Source organism: Anomalospiza imberbis, chromosome 2 (genome assembly GCF_031753505.1).
Source record: "Anomalospiza imberbis isolate Cuckoo-Finch-1a 21T00152 chromosome 2, ASM3175350v1, whole genome shotgun sequence".
NCBI classification, from domain to species: domain Eukaryota; kingdom Metazoa; phylum Chordata; class Aves; order Passeriformes; family Viduidae; genus Anomalospiza; species Anomalospiza imberbis.
The window spans coordinates 31,079,783-31,097,128 of NC_089682.1; the positions used below are offsets into that span (position 1 = coordinate 31,079,783).

The 17,346-nt window shown below is 48.6% G+C and overlaps 1 protein-coding gene across 5 annotated transcripts in view; it reads right to left on the reverse strand.

The window, feature by feature from the left end:
- The window catches only part of TIAM1 (TIAM Rac1 associated GEF 1), a 111,794-nt gene that overhangs the window by 32,627 nt on the left and 61,821 nt on the right, over positions 1 to 17,346 (reverse strand). For all 5 annotated transcript variants that reach the window (XM_068180402.1, XM_068180405.1, XM_068180404.1 and 2 more), the window contains 6 exons: positions 16,863 to 17,048; positions 13,802 to 13,948; positions 11,387 to 11,461; positions 10,770 to 10,940; positions 5,351 to 5,455; positions 3,252 to 3,333 (listed from right to left, as the gene is read on the reverse strand). In XM_068180402.1, the coding sequence (XP_068036503.1) occupies positions 3,252 to 3,333; positions 5,351 to 5,455; positions 10,770 to 10,940; positions 11,387 to 11,461; positions 13,802 to 13,948; positions 16,863 to 17,048 (766 nt within the window). The remainder of the gene's footprint in view (positions 1 to 3,251; positions 3,334 to 5,350; positions 5,456 to 10,769; positions 10,941 to 11,386; positions 11,462 to 13,801; positions 13,949 to 16,862; positions 17,049 to 17,346) is intronic.

Consider the following 17,346-nt stretch of genomic DNA (forward strand, 5'->3'; position numbering starts at 1 on the left):
TAAAATAAAAAAAAAAAGAAGAAGAAAAGGGGGGGAAGAACGTGGCAGCTCAGAAGTGAGAAGCATATGGCCTTTCATGACTTACTGAGCTACTTGGAAGCTGCATGTGAGCTACTCGGGCTGAATCAAATGAAATTTGTGAAGCTCACTCAACACACCAGCTTTGGCAGAGAGAAGAACCCTCGACTAAAAGAGCAGCTGTAAAATATAGTAGTTATTGGCTGTCATCACCACAAAGCCTACCTGGAAAATCCTGGAAAAACAGCAGAGTGTGCCCAAGGCTGCAGTTTGAGTCAGCACAAAGCACCAGTTCCCTAAGAGTCCTTTTCAACTGAAATGCTGTCTTAGGCCAAACACCACACATTAAAACCAGGCTGAGGGGCAGCTCAGGCTCTCACTGGGAGGAGATCAGCGTGCCCAAGCAGCCCCAGGCTCCATCTCTCCTACAAGGAAAGGCTGAGAAAACTGGGACTGTTCAGCCTGGGGAAGAAAAGCTTTGGGGTGACCTCACTGCAGCTTTCCTGAAGGAAGCCCACAGGAAGGATGGACAGAGACTCATGACAAGGAGTGACAGGACGAGGGGAATGCCTTCAAACTGAAAGAGAACAGGCTTAGATGGGATTTTGGGGAGCAATTCTCTGTGAGGGTGGGCAGGCCCTGGCACAGGGTGCCCAGAGCAGCTGTGGCTGCCCCTGGATCCCTGGCAATGCCCAAGGCCAGGCTGGACAGGGCTTGGAGCAGCCTGGGATATGGGAAGGTGTCCCTGCCCATGGAAGGGGGTGGGGTGGGATGAGCTTTAAGGTCCCTTCCAACCCAACCCACAGAATTCTGGGATTCTAGGATTCCTCCATGAGAAGGCCTCTGCCTCCTTCAATCCATCAGGCCTAAATGCACACGTAGTTGCTTCTTAATTCATTTTTCAGCCATAGTCATAAATCCTGCAGTTATTCCTGGCAGAAAGGGCATAAGGAGCAATTACACAGGTTGTCATCAGCTTTAAGAGATGAGAGATGGGCAGCTGGCAACAGCCTGAAAGTGGCAATGTCACACTCACAGTTAACCCCTCCACAGACAGAATGTGACCCTGCCCTGCTGTATTTCCACAGCTGTGACAGTGGCTGGATCTCCTACCACTTGCAGCAGGAGTGCCAGTGCTTTCCCTGCCATGCACTCAGGTGGGAAACACCTCACCCCATGGGTGTGCAGTCAGTGCACACATGGGGACAGCAGGAATGCACAGCTCCCATCAGGCCGGCTTCCACAGGGGCTCCACGCAAACATCGCGGGAGAGGAAGGGCATGAGTGGGAGGCAGCCACAGTGATTGCATAAGCTGCCATTCCTGCCAAAAACATTATCATCAAACTGTGCACGGACTCTGAAACACAGGTGGGAAGAGACAGGTGGTGACCCAGGCAGAGCCTTCTCTTCACTGCAAAGTTCTGACGACAGGAGAACAAAAATCTGCACCTCTGAGTGTGTGGTCTTGAACAAATCCACCTCCAGATAATCCCCTCAGCCCCCTGGCATAACCAGCTACTGCTGAACATGCCAGCACCTTCCTGATACATCCACCAGCTGGAGTGCAAGGATTCTTACTGATTTCTGCCCTCACAGCCCTGGCAAAGAGAAAAGAGTACCAGCCAAAGAGGGGAGAACATTTGTGCTCAGGTGTCAGCAAAGCATCCTGTGAGAGATCCAACACTGGCCAGACTCTCCAGGAGTTCCTCTTACTACCACAGACACACTGCTGGGAGGAGAAACACCACAGAACGCTCCCAGGTGAGCTCTCCTTGAGATGTGGTGTTGGAATGAGGTGATCTTTAAGGCCCTGTCCAGCCCAAACTGCTCCAGGGGTGTGTGATTTCAGCACACACTTGTCACTGGATGAACATGCAAGGAGACATACAGACCACAGAAATCCTTCTGCCAATTAGAGGCAAACCACATTTGGCTATTTTCCCTCAATGAGAGAAAAGTCAGCTTTTTTGGGGTGCTTCTAGCATTCCCTGCTGCAGGGTCAGAGCACTGCACAGCTATACCCCAACCTCACACACAGCTGATCTCATCTCACAGGACACCACAGTGTATTTCACTTTTTTTTTTTTCCATTTATCACTTAGAAAAAAAGAAGAAAAAGAAATAAACGGGAAATGCTATGAGAGCCCCAACTCTTGCAATGCTTTCAGGCATAAATATGAATCCTAAACCATCACTGGGCTGGTGAACATTTCTTTCTTAGGCCTTCAATATTCAAGCCCCAGTCAGTCAGCTTTGTAGCAGAGCTCAATATTCCAATGGCCTGCAGCTGTATAATAAGCAGTTTGGGGATTCAGAATTATTCTAGCCATTAAAACAGAATATTTAGATAAACAGCAAAAAGATGCAGATTGGCTTTCTGCGGGGGAGGGTGCACAGGTAACTCTAAAATACACTCCAGAATTGTAATTGCCAGGCCAAAGGGCAAACTCACCAGGCTGGAGGGCTGCAACCTGAAATACCTGAAAGCTGAGAAGTATGAATGACACAGAGGTGAGAGATTCTGCTGAAATGACACAGGGAGACCCTCCCCTACTTTCTGTTTCACACAGCTCTGCCATGGGTCAGATCTGGCTCCAAGTGTCCATGGGACGTCCTCGAGGGATGGAGCACCTTTGAGCCCTGGAGCCAGGCATCCCCCAGCCTCAGAAATGATGGGGCCAGGCAGGAACCCACCTTGGGTGCCCCTGGCAGGCGAGAAGGAGCCAAAGAGCCTCTCTGGAGCTGCCTGGCCACAGAACTCAGATGCCTCGCACCCCCAGCCACGCTCCCAAGGAGGGGGGCGAGGAGGAGGCAGCGAGGAGTGGGATGAGGAGGAAGAGTGGAGCTGCAGGGCCCTGCAGGCTGTGGGCAGCGTGGCAGCCCCAGCACAGCCCCCAGCAGGGCCCTGAAGGCTCCGTGTGAGATGTGACTGCTGGCAGAGGATGCTGCTGCCACCCACACCCTCCGTGGGTGGTGCTGGGAGCAACCACAGCAACAAGCAAACATTTATCCTCCTGCACATCCTGCAGCTCCAGGAGAGCCATGTTCAGAGCACTCCAAACAAAGCTGCCTTCCTCCAGGGCAGGTGAATGTTGCTGTGGGTGGCTCAGGAATCAGAAATGCTTTTCTCACTGTGCTCAAGAGACCTTTCAGGTACATCAGTAAACAGCAAACAAGAACCTGCTAGAACTGACTGGGGAGAAACAGCAAAACAAAGCAGGGAGTATCTCACCATAAATATCAGAGGATGCATCAGACTTCTCCATCTGAATGTGCTGGGTAATTTTCTGACAGATTTCTATTTCCTTGTACAGCTGAATAGAGGGAAAAAAAAAAACAAACACAAAAATATGTTACTGTGGGAGGACACATCAATTGTAATCATTTGGAACAGATTTTTGGTTTTTAATTACAGGCAGAAGAGAGGGACTGTGGTCATTATTTATCAAACAGTTTCTCTCCACCTGTGTGAGAGGCATTAGCAGTGTCACTCAGCTCTGCTGTTACAACACAGTTAGAGAGGAGGAAGCAGTGTTTTCCCACCCCCACCACAAAACAGAGCAAGCATCTATTTCCCTCAGCAATACCATCTTGAGTGCAGGAGAAACAGAGCTTCTGTTCCTGTTTTCCTAATTTACAGGTAGCAATTGCTTAATGTTTTATATTGTTTTAATGAAGATATTGCAGGAATTCAATTATTCAACAGCATTAAAATCACAAGGAGTGATTTTGTTTCTTAAATACATTTCTTCGTGATCAGACTATCATATTTGCTATACCTCAGCCTGACATTTCACCTTTAACACCTTGATGTTTATTTGTACCAAGGAAAGCCCCCAAGTCTTTGAAATGGTCATTAACATCCTTCCTGGGAGACCAGGACAAATTCACACCTAGGCAACAGCCCAGAAGTCCCTCCTTCCAGCTGCAAATCCCTCTGCCTTTCAGCACTGAAGTAAAAAACCAGCCCTCTGTCTTCGGAAAAAATCATAGCCCCAAGTGAACGAAAGCCCACAGGTGAATATTAATTCTGTTTAAATGCTGCTGTGAGCCTGTGAAAATGCAATTTGCAATAATTAACATTTTGAAACCCAGTGTTTGGACTGCAGTACTAAACTATTCCTCTAGAAAAGAAGAGGAACTCGTGTGGAAAAGGTTTCCCTAATAAAAATAAAATTTTCTCTCCTGCTTCTATCAGCACTGCAAAAACCAGTATTACAGAACAGTTCCAGCCCCATGGAAGTAAGTCCATGTTCTCCCCAAACAAGCCCACACAGAGAAGCAACCCTACAAAGTGTGTTGGTTTCATATCCCCACATCAGACATCATCCTGCAGCACCCATCTCTATCATTCTCTGCACAGTCCCACTGACAGAGTTTTGGGTTAATTACAGCTTTTCACAATAAACATTAAGTGATGACTCTGTCAATCCTACACCCTCTCCACACAAGACAAGTCCCCAGAGTCCTTCCAGACAACGACAGCTAAAAGCTGTCTCCTCTGAGTTTTAATTTTCCTCAACTGTATCACACTTCCCAGTCCTAGCACTCCTCTAGCACCTTCTCACTATTTTTTGTTGTTGTTGTTGTTGACAGCATTAATGGAAAATCCCAGAAGTCATTTGCTAAACGAGCATAGCTAGCTCCATAGCTAGCAAAGTTTTACTTTTTGTAAGTAAACCAGCTACCAGTGAAAAGGACTTTAAAAAGGTTTACAGTGTGCCTGTGTAAAATCACAGAGTTAAAGCATGACACTAATCTTGTTTGGTCTTTTTTTTTTTTCATGTCTCATGGCAAAATTCCTTTGAAGTCTGCTTTGGAGATGAACGAGATGAAAACAGCCAGCTGAGGCAATTAAGGAAGTATATTCTCACATATAACTCCAGACCTTTTTGACCTCAATCTTTACCTCATCATCAGGGAAAAAAACCCAAGAAATACCCAACAACTTGTGTATTTCCCCCCTCTTTAAAACTCAGTGTGCTGAGGCCTCACACCTTGTCTTTAAAACCTCCATGGGCAACACGAACAACAGGAAAAGACAACTTGGATGGAAGTTAAGTTTAAATGTACCTTAGAGTGACTTTCACACGTTGCCTGTGGCTGTCCCTCCTCTCTCCCCAGACACATCCACACAAAAATATGAGCTAAACACCAACACAGGATGAAACGTTTGGAGATCCCTTTGCTGAAGGCCAATTTGCTATGGTCTGCAAAGCACCATAATTGCAAGCTAAAAAGCCGAAGTCTGTGTGCTCCAGAAGGTCAGATAAACACTAATTAACAGCGTCCTGCCCAGTGTCATTTCATTACCCCAGTGGGCAGCATTACCAGCTCATAGATCTCCTCCTCTGGCTTTGGCACGTAGAACTGGATCTGGTTCTCCAGGAGGAACTTCAGGCGCAGGTAGTGAGCAGAGTAGTCCAGCTGGTGTGTCTGCAAGAGACAGAGAACCTTTAGACAGAAAAGCAGTCTTCCCCCCATCTCTGACCCTCACAACTGCCCCAGCAGCACCTTCCTCCACCATCTCCTGCCCTGAAACCTGAACAAACCTGGCCTTCCTGCTCTCCCCCAGGAATAAGATCCAGGTGCCCACCGAGGGCACTCTGCTGACCTGTCATTCTGCTCCCTCCCAGGCCATTCCAGGAATCAGCCTATGCTGGAACAGAAAACTCAGAGCATGCCTCTGGATAAAAGCATATCTAAGTAAATGTTCTGCTAACAGAACCAAATAGAGCAGGAGAGGTGTTTTCTGTTTGGTTTGGGTTTTTTTTAGCATCTTCATAATTTAGCACGTAAATATGATGTGGCAGATTTCAAGCAAGGTTAATGCACACAAAAAAATCTGTCTGTCCTCTAAATTCAAAGCAGCTCAGGATGCACTGGCTAGAAGAAGCCAAGAGTTGCATCCTGGATTGCATCCCAGTGGAAACAGGTCACACCATTTTAATGAATTAGTTATAATTAGCTGAGGATACAGCATTTGGTCTGGGAGATGTTAACAACCTTTTCTCAGCATGATTAATAAGGTTGATTTAAGCAGAGGTTAATGCAGTGTGTAATTAAAACACATTACAAGTATGATAAACACAAAGGATATCATCCAGAAGTTACTTTCAAAGTTCCTAAAGTAAATCTAATGAGAAACCCCAAAGTGATTCACAGATACAGGAGGTAAATTCTCCTTACTGTCACTTCTGGAATCCCACTATTAAAGGCCTTTATACCTCAGCCTTTTCATTTTACACCAGCAAATTACCAAGGTTTCTCAGGCTGTGCTGGAAACAATGGCTTATCTGAAAACTCATGCAAAAGCATCATTATTGCCTGTTTGTCCTGTTTTTTAAAGCCTGGCTTTTCCAGTTCCAGCCGTGATCCAACAGCACTGAGGTGATGAGCAATGTACCTGTGGAGAACATCCCACCCTGACCCTGCAGCAGACACACAAAGAGCAGGAAACATTTTGGAAAGCCTGGATTAGCCCAGAATTAAAAAGAAAGCTACCAATAATAAGAAGGAAAACCAAAAGAGATTTATTGCTGCACTCTGCACAGTGCTCTGTTCAAATATGTCCAACCCAAAGATCAAATTATCCTTGGATGAAATGGAGTACCTGAAATGGAGCAACCTCCATAATCCAGGCAAATTCCTAGTTAATGAAATAATGACTGAAACCTATCAAGGGTCGAAAGAAAAACAGCTGAATGTAGGAGATATCCTCGCTCCCTCACTTTTCTTTTTTGGACAGTTTCTTGCTTGCTTTTCTCACTGATTACTGCTGTTTTCAGTAGTCTTCTCTTTACAGACACACACATACAAACAACTCAGAAAGTAAAGGGAAGCAGAATTGGCATTAAAGGTTCAGAAATTACACAGAGGAGTCCTGGGTTACTTTCTGGTCAGCTTAGTTAACTGTGCCTGGACACAGAAGTGTCTTAAACAAAAACACAGAGAGGAGACCTAAACCCACTGAGTGCATCTCCCACGTCTGGGGCTGTCCAGGGAAGGGAACAGAGCTGGGGATGGGGCTGGAGCCCCAGGAGAAGCTGAGGGAGCTGGAAAGGGGCTCAGCCTGGAGAAAAGGAGGCTCAGGGGGGACCTTGTGGCTCTGCACAACTCCTGACAGGAGGGGACAGCCAGGGGAGGCGGGCTCTGCTCCTAGGGAACAGGGACAGGAAGAAGGAGAGGGAACGGCCTCAGGCTGGGCCAGGTTGGACATCAGGAGGAACTTCTCCGTGGAAAAGGGTTTTAAACAGTGGAAGGGAGGTTTGGAGTGCCCATCCCTGGAGGTGTCCAGGGAAGGCTGGTATGTGGCAATCAGTGCTCTGGGCTGGGGACAAGGTGGGCACCGGGCACAGCTGGGACTCCATGGACTCACAGGTCTTTTCCAACCTGAAGCATTCTGTGATTCTGTGAAAAAGGAGCCAGACACCCAGGCAGCCTCCTCCTCCTGCTCCCACAGGATCTCCTCCCTATGCCCAAGCTGTTGTGCTCATGCTGCACCTCAGTGTGCCTGATGGTCAGTGCCAGCTGTGCTGCCCAACCCCACGCCACTGCCCAAAGCCCAGGGCTGGCACAGAGACCCCCATCCACACCCCACCAATGTCCTTCCCTTGTGGAAGTGACCCAAGGGATGCTTTCCCGCCTGCTCATGCAGGCAGAAATCACCACATGTGATGAATTCATCTAGTCTGGGGCCTCCAGGCACTGGGCAGAGCATCATCTGAAGACAAAACTGGGTAAAACACTCATCATTTACAGCCACACAGTTCTTCCAACAAACCCCATCAGCCCAAGTGGATGCCATCAATCCAGTACACTGTGATCCCATCCAGGTCAGGAATGAGAGTCCTGACCACAGAGCAGCCCATGGGCCACCCCATTTAGCTAATTAATGTCCTACAGTTGCCCCAGGGATGTGTCTACTTCAAAATCTGACACTGGTTAAAGTGTTTCAAATAGGGCCATGATGTTCTGCTGTAGTGAAAGGGAAAGGTCCCTTGAATGTGAACACAGCCAGGCTGCCCTAAAAGCCAAACCATTAACCCACTTTTTGTTGCTGGGAGCTGCATCCATATGTGGGGAGGTGGGAGCAGAAACAGGGCAGCCTTAATGATATGAATATCCTTTCAAGACCACCCAAAATACCTTTCAGCCGTCCAAATCAGCTTCTTGGTTTATTTATTTCTCTCCTAATAACTCTGGCTAGGTCTGGACTAAATTAAGCAGCTAACCCTGTTTAAAGCACAACCCAACAGCTCAAGCGAGGTGCTCCAGAAGAAGAATTTACAGCAGGGCTGGAATTCTGACTCAAGAGTCTCCAAGTGTCACGGTGGGCTGGCACACAAGCCCAGCTCTTCACCCAGCCTGGCTCCTTCCTGGCCAAGGAGAGGGCCTGGCACGTTCTCCCAGCTTGGTGGGGGAGACCTTTGTGGCAGCACCACAGGATCGTGGCCATCCCACGGCTCCAGTGTGGCCGCAGCTCTCCCAGCAGGAAAACACCAGCCCAAAAGCAAAGTAAGCCCCCAGAGCATCAGGCTTAGCTTCTCAGAGGCTCTGAGCACAGACCCAGAGACCTTGAGGTACCTGCTTCTTGCCCCTCATGCAGGTCCCTTTGAAAAATGTAAATGGTGAGGGGAAAAAAAACCCCAAACCTTTCTTGCCTCATTTTTTATGCAGTCAAAAGACAAAATGCCATGTAGTCATCTAGGCTTGTTTTTTACTGCTATTATCTCCATATTGGGTTTTGGTGTTATTATCTCCACACTGGCTCTGCCTAAATCCGTAGACAGAGTGTGATTTCCTCCTCTGTCTTAAGACATACCATTATGCAAATGTTAGTAATGCATATACATTCGTTCACACTGAGCAGTGTCATCACAGAATCACAGGATGGTTGAGATTGGAAGGGACCAACTATTTCCTATCAGCCACAGAAAGCAATTTAATGCATATACACCGAGTTTTCCTGCCTTCCAAGTGATGTTGCTAGTTACATCTTAGGAGAGATCTTTGAGAAACCACTTTAAAAATGCGTTAAACACTCCTCCCACCAATCTTGAATCATAAAAGTGTCACAAAGCACCCTCCAAAGCCTAACTCGCTGTATAATAACAAGCAGCAATGTTAGCATAAGAACACATTTTCCACAATGACTTTAGTGCATTTAATGTTCTCCAACAGAAGAACCAAGCTCAGTTTAGCAGCACAGATTTAACCACATCTACAAACATGAGGAGGTTTATATGAAATGTAGAGCTTGAAATGTTTACTGTACCAGAACTTGACTGGTTCTCAGATGGCAGATGGCAAACTGATGTGAAATGATGTGGATCGGGTATTAAAGGGGGGAAAATGAGCTGAATGCAAGAGACAGAAGAAAGAGATTGATTATTAAATGCTACAGGAAAAAAAAGGCATCTTGACAGTGTTTTTCAGGCTGAAAGCTCTTACAGAAAGGAAAGAAACAGATAGTAGCTCTTGAAAAAACACTCACCAACCTCCCCTTCTCCTTAAACACCCCCACCCACCGCAACAAAAGCACAGAGAGAGACCAGACCCTCAGCAGGCACCTGCTGAAGCCACGGAGCTCCACCAGCTTACTCCAGCCAAGGATTCAGTCCACTGAGTTAACATAAATCCTAAAAATAAATCATTACTAATAATGTGTCATCCAGCTTCCCTGTTATGCCTCTCTCCAAAAATGTCATCTTTTGCTGAAGACAAAGCAGAACTTTCACAAGCTGCAGTGCACCTGGCAGAGAGACGAGCGCACCATACAATTACTGGAAACAAACGCTTTTCTCTCACCTTCCCTCTCTTCAGAAGCACATGCAACACCTTCTTAAAGTCCCCAAAGTTAAGCTCTCAAGAGTAATAAATGTTTTCTTTTCTCCTGCTGTTGTTGTTGTACAAAGCAGACTCACTTTTCAGAGCGGCACGTGACAGGAGTTGGGTCTCGCTCGCTCCGAAAACACACATTATGCAGCTGCCAGAGCTGAAAGCCTGTGTTTAATTTGTCAAAGTTTCCAACTCTTTAGACATGCAACTCTTTTCAATGGCCCAACGTCTCTGATACTTCATCAGGCAAAGAAATCCAGGTGGTTTTTCTTCCCCCCCCACTCCAATGTCGATAAAAGCTTTCCCCTGTCCCCTCCTGCCACCCATGCGAGGTTGGATCTGGTCCTGCACTGCAGGCAGCAAACACAGGCACCTTCTCCCATCCTGGTGCTGCTGCTCTGCCCGTGCCAGCCCGAGGGCAGGGAAGGAGGGATGGCTCCTGGAAACAGGTCCCCTGGCTCCTGGGAAGGGGTGAGGCCAGCTCACCTGCCTGGCAGAGGGGGGAAGGGGCTGTGGGAGGGATGCAGGGCTGGGGGCACCAGCGTGGCTGCACCACCGCAGTGTGGGGCACGGACAGGGGTCCCACACTCAGCTCGGTGCCACTGCAGGGACAGGGGACGGCTGGCTCTGGGAAAGGCAGCAGCAGAGGCAGAGCCAGCGTGTGAAGGCGCTTCCAGGCTCGTGCACAGCAGCCAGAGTGGGGAAGGCAAAGCCCAGCCTGCTGCCTGTGCCTGCACCCACGCCAAGTTAGCTCCAGCTGCAGGGAATTCTCTGCTGCGCTTCTGGCCTCAACACTGTGGTGTCATCTGTGTTTTTCACCTTAGATAGAACTGGAGTTCCAGTGCAGAGCAGCCCAAGCACTGGCACAGGAGGCTGCACTGATTTCCCAGCCGCCCCAGGACACGTTTACCTTGCAGATCATTTCCAGCACGTCCCGGGAGGTGTCCCCAGGCCGGATGACTGTCAGGGCAGGCTGGTTGTTGGGCAGGCAGAACCATGAGGGCGTGAAGTACTCGTGGACCCAAATATCACAGTCGGGGTTGTGCTGGTGGACGCTGCTCAGGGCCACTTCTTTCTCCCTCTAAAGAGAAAATCCATCATGACAATCCCAGCCCAACACAGCTCCCTCTTTATCAATGACTAGAGCATTATGTGCTGTACCAGAGCTCTCTTAGAGAGAAGATATTTTGCTCCTAAGCCCAGTTTGAAGGCTTGTCTGGACAGGAATCTGCAGTTTTCCCTGTGCCACCCACACAGCTACACTGCTGCAGTGTGCTTCTCCAGGGATTTCACCCTATGGCTACTGGGAATGCTAGGAATGCAGCAAAAAAATAGTAGGGATGAAAGCAGATTTGAATTAAAAATTGAAATGTGCAGTGTTTCTGGGCAAACCAATGCCAACAAGACTGTTGTGGGTACTGCAGCTCCAATGCTTCAAAATGGCAAAATAGCAAGTCTTAGTATTTATTCTGAATTTACTGGCTGCAACCGTGGGGAAAGGAGGCAGCTGGAGAGCTGGGGTTTTACCTTGCCATCCGGGACTGTGTCATCAAAGATCCCTTCAAGAGATTTCTTCACTGAATCCACTCCTTCTCCAAACACCTGAGGAACAAGAGATGGAATCTACTTTAAAACACGAAGGTGACTCCCTGTGCACAGCACGTGCCACGGGCAGAAAAGTCTAACATCCAGCACGGAATTCAAAGTGAGCCATCTCCAAACATGCTGCTTGCAGAAATGTTTCACTCTTGTAGAAATCTGGGATGGGGAAAACCTTCTTCAGGGTGGGTAAGTCACATCCAGCAGCCCCTCTAACCTCTTTTTGCTTGAGCCCGCCATCCAAAAAGAAACAACACAAGAACAAAGAGGTGTTTTCAGCAGAGAGGGGATCCCAAACACCAGGTCAGTTCACTCCAAGTGCCATTCCTTAAATACAGGGAAGTGCTGTCCTGTGTCCTCCACTCCCAGTTCCTCACTAGGACCACTCCTCCTGAGCACAAGTGTGGCTATACTGACACGGGCACACCTCTGCACCAGTCTCTGTCCGGAGCTGGGCTCTCCAAGGTTTGCAGGGCAGTGAACTGGGGGACCTCTCCAACAGTCCCTGCCTCTCTGCTGCAGATGCACTGGAGAAAAGGAAAACAGCAGCTTGATGGAAGAGAAGGCGAGGTGAAAAACAAGCTGGTGATGGGGTGGTACAGGAATATAAGAGGCCACTTCTGCTTGGAGGGCTGTCCTGACTTCCTTGGCAGAGCCAGACTAGTTTTATCTCTCTTTGTGCTGGGTTTCTCCACCAGTAAAAGTGGGAAATGAACACTTCCCCACCTCTGCCAACGCTGAGAACTCAGAAGGGCTCTGCTTCTGGCTGGCTTTGTAATGACCCAGCTGCCAAAATGTACTCAGCAAACATTCAAGCACAAGGCAGTGTAACCCTTCTCTAATGAAACAGGAGCTGGTAACCCAAGCACGAGCCAGAGAGCCAAAACCAACAGGATCCCGTGCAGGAGGAATGACCAAACAGGAATATTTCCAGCATCCACCCCACATCAGCACAGGGCTGCATCAGAAAGGCAAGCAGGGTTGGTGCTGCAGCAGAATCCAATAATGAGAACTGAAAAGCTCAGTTTTATAGCTCCACATCAGCACAGCCCTAGGATCAAGTTGCTGGGCTGTTAATTATTCCCTGGCTAAAATGAAGCAGGGACCAGGCAGGATGGGAAAAGGTCTCTGCCTTTTGGTTGCTTCCAATGGGCAACACTTTGCACAAGCAAGGGAAATGTGTTCAGGCACTGCATTTAGACACTGCTACTTTCTCAAAACTTCACATTTTTTACAACTCTCTCCACAATGACTTTCCTGTAACCTGGAACAGAATCCCTCTCCATGCCTGTGCTGTGGAGGTGTGAGGGGGGCAGAAGCAGGGGAGGCAGCATGAAGAATGCAATTATCTCCACTGAAAGGAAAAACAAAAGGGGGAAGCTCGGGGGGGGGGGGGGGGGGGGGGAGGGAAATACAGCTTTGAAAACACAGCATGGGCAGGATCCCAGCTCAGGATGAGAGATTTGGGGCAAGTAAATACAAAGCAACGGGGATGCTGCAGCATCAGCACAAGGAACTGGGAATGTGCTCATTCCAGCCAAGCCCTGGGCTTTTGCTCAACCTCTAAATATCAGGTGAACTTTCAGTGTCTCGCTCCAAACAAGCTGATCATCCTCTGCTGAACAAAACAAACACCCACTGACAGCACAAGAAATCACAGGGCACAGAACAGCGTGTGTCCCCAGCCTTTCTCCCCTCAAGATGTGAGAGAAGAGAAGGAAAGGCAGAGCCTACATTTCCTGCAATTAGATGATGTATGGCTCTCAAAAAGTGAAAGCTGTAATTAGGGATTGTTTGGAAAGAATAACAGGGAAGCACTTCCCTACCACACTGGAACATGTTTGCTAGAGGAAGATCTGGGCAGTGACTGGGTGGAAACAGCACAACTTCTGCTTTTTTATAAATCTGAAGCAAAACAGGGAGTGTCCCAAACTAAATGCAAAGCTTGTTGTCACTTTAGGAAGTTTTCACCAAACTCAGCTACATTTAAAGCATTGTGCAAACTCATAATTTTAAATTCAAAATAACCAAACAAGTCTGGATTGTTTTGGGGTTTTTCCTCTCCAAAGTTATATCTGTTTTACACTGCTGCTTCCTTGCTCCTGAAGTTAGGGAAGGCACCTCCAGGAAAAGCAGAAGGAGCAGAAATGCAGCAACAGAATTCAGCTAAAGAAAAGGGCAAATTCCAAACCTTTGGAATCTGTACCCCGATCTGCAGCTCCAGTCCCTGATTTTGGAAGGGGATGAGGAATGCCATGACTCTGTGCTAGTGACTCTTTGTGCAAGCTGCATTCTGCCTGCTAACAAACCACCCCTGCAAACAACAACACCCCAGACTCTTACCTGGTTAATGCTCGGCCTCCCCTGCTTTTTCTTCGAGGTAGTGTCCAGCCCCCAGAGAGAAGAAAACCTGCTCCTCCTCTTGCTGGCAGACCTGGACATGGCCTGTGTCCTTCTCCTCACTCCCGACTCCCCCGTGCGAGCCGCCACCTGTCAATGCCACATGGCTTCAGCATCAGAGCTGCAGCAGCCCCAGCACACAGCCCCACCAAACTGGGGGCTGGGGGGGAAAAGGCAAATCCTATGGCAACACAGGGTTCTCACTGCTGGCACAGTGAGGATGCTGCCAGGCCACTGCCTTCTCCCTGCAAATGAACTCACTTCTCCCAGCATCCAATACCAAATATTGAAATGGACAGTACACAGCACCTCCATCAGCTTTTGGCATTTAATGTGAGATATATTTTAAAGGAGCCTAATTATCATAGAGCAAAACCTCAGCACCAGTGAAGGGTTTGGGTTTTTTCTTTTATTTTTCTTGTCCTAGCATGGTCTCAAAGCTGGACATGTGAAATCTGAGATTTCCAAACTTATCTGTTGCTTCCCAAAAACTCGGTCTTCCTCTTTGCTCTTTCCTGTGGAAACACTCTGGGCATCCTGGTGCTGACTCAGAAGTGCAGCAGGGCCAGATAAAGGCTTGCAGGGAGCTCATGGCATTTAAGCCTGCACTTCCTTAAAGACAAGTGACATCTGAAGGATAGAGCAAGGCACGGGAAGAGGAAAAGTGAGCTGAAACGACCCTTCCCATCAGAGCAGTGCCAGCTGCTCTGCAAAATGCCCTGTGGCAACAAGAGCTGCTGCCTTTAGTGAGCCCAGCTATCTGGGGAGCTCTGGAGCAAATCAGAGGGACATCATTCAGAGCTGAAGTGCTCCGGCCCAGTGTCAAAGCAGATTTCCCAGACAGACAGACAGACAGACTGATCCACCCTGTCGACTGCACTTCCTGGAACACCTCAGTGCTGCATCCCCACAGCCCAGAGCAGCAGAATGGCACTGCCACACGTTTGGCAGTGCCTGCAGGAACACCCCTGTCCCCGAGGGATGCCCCCAGCTGAGGAACTGGCTGGCTGGATGCAGCACATCCCAAACCACAGCTGGCATGGACAAAGGTCTGGCTGCTGCACCAGGGAACTGTGTGAGGAATGGGGGCTCTCCCTGGGAAACGTGGGGAACTCCAGGAAAAGGAGAACTTGACCAACACAGCAAAATCTCCATTTCCACAGCCCGGACTGTGAGAGGCTCCACAGCTGTGCCTGGGACGTTTATGCAGAGCCACCTGGGGTAACTTAGCACAGCACCATTTGGGATGGAGGGGACCTTAAAGCCCATCCCATTCCCCACCCTGCCATAGGCAGGGACACCTTCTACTATCCCAGGCTGCTCCAAGGCCCGTCCATCCTGGACTCAGACACTTCTAGGGATCCAGGGGCAGCCACGGCTGCTCTGGGTAAATTCCCTTCCTGAAAATTGAGTTAGGGCTCCTAACATGAGCTTGCATTTCCCCACATTCCTGGGGGCAAAGGAGGACATGAGAGTTTGCTGAGAGGAGAAGAAAACACGTGTCTCTTCCAACACAACATTTTCCAAACATATTTTTTCCCTTGGCTCTCCAGAGACACCAGCATGAAGAGGCAGACTGTTTTTCAGGCTAACGCTCAGTGCTTTTCTCGATGCGAAAAAAAAAATAAGCATAAATGCAAATTACAGCCCGCCACTTAAAAAATATAATAAATCCACCAGCAATTAGCAGGATGATGACGCTAATCTTTTCATATAGGAAAGAATAAAAACGCCCCTGACTGAATTACAGCTCTGCATTCAATTGAAGGGTACAGCTGACATCTACAAGACAACAGTGGAACTCAGCTATTTCTGTGAACCTTCAGGAGTCCAAGCCAAAATGACAAGAACTTGATATAAATTCATTAAAACCCCACCACTTTTCAAAACATTTCCCTGTACATTTAAGAGATGGCTTGTTACAGTACTTAAATTTAAACAGCCATTATTTGCCACACCACAGGTAGCAGAGAAGAACATTTCCCCTCCTGTGTGGAGCATCAGGTGTTGATGACCAGAGACCCGGCATTGGAATAGCTGGTTGGTAGTTTCATCCATATGGAAAAAAGTCAGATATGCCCAAGAAGGTCTCAGCCAGCACATGCTGAGAGCCTCAGAAGGCTCCCACTGACTTCATGGGACATGTGGATCATGCCCAAGTCTGCGGACACTTGAGATGACCCTGCTTCTCTTAACAGGAAAATCTGTTTGTGGTGGAAATTCAAAACCACACGTCTAGGGCAAAGAAGGCTCTTCCCCAAGGCCATGGCAGCAAGCAGCTGCTCCTTCAGCCACAGCCAGGCCCCTCTGGGAGCAGCACCTCCTGCAGGCCCAGCTCTCGGAGCCCCACCGTGCCCAGCCCGCCCGTGCCCACTCACTGTCGGAGTCCAGGACATCCCTCTGGCTGCCCTGGCTGTCTCGAGACCCTGGCAGGGGTCTCGAGGACCTTGGCATGAAGTCAAAAGCATCTGTGGCTTTGATTTTAGCCTGTGGAAAAAGCTGCCAATTTTGTATGAGGAGTTACAAGTGACAAGGGTTTGAGTAGTGTGATATTTTAATTAACACAGGGTGGAAAAGTAGAATTTTGGGATTTTTAGAATGGGGTTCAAGGGGGTACAAGATGGAGGAATTTGGGCATGTCTTAGCCGCCTTCTCCTTTTTTGCTGCTCTCCATGTCTTGGTGTGGTGGTGACACTTTTCTTTTGGTTTAGGATAGGGACCCACTGTCCAACATAGATGTTAGATATTGGTGCATTGTTATAAACAGACTACATGTAACTTTTGACATAAAAGGTAATCACCACCCGAGGGGGCACGGCAGGATGTTATGGCCTCCTTGCTAGGCAGAGCTCGGCAGGACAGAGAAAGAATGTTTAGAGAAGAAGAAATAAGCAACCTTGAAAACTCAACTTCACGCATTCCAGACCTCCCCTTCGGTTGCCGGGCTAGGGGAACAAGGACTTTCACACTGCTGGGGTCTCACCAGCTGACCCTGACAACTCACCAGCGCGTGGAAGGACGACACGGAGAAGATGCCCAGGCGGCCCATGGCCACCTTGGTGGGGCGGCTGGCGAAAGCCAGCAGGCGCTTGGGGTTGGGCAGCTCCCCGCCCTGCAGGCTGGCCAGGTAACAGCGGTACCGGAACAGGTCCATCTGGAACTGCTCCAGGTTCTGCTCCCACACGAAGATCTGCGCCCGGGAGCGAGGGGAGAGAAGGGGAGAAGAGGCTGGTAAATGCCTTGAAAAAATTCCCAGTGACACACCCTTTTCACCAGCGCTCACTCAACAAACCCTGATTGCTGATTTTCCCACATTCCCCTGCCCTCCCAACTCCCCAGAGGAAGCAAATAGTAAAGGAGTTTTGATTAGATGGAAAACAACTTTTTCTACATTCCTGGCAAAAGTCTCCTCCTGGGACAACTGCTCCTTTGATACAATGCTAATTAACAGGATTAAATTTTCATTTTTCATTTTCTTTGTATTTCCA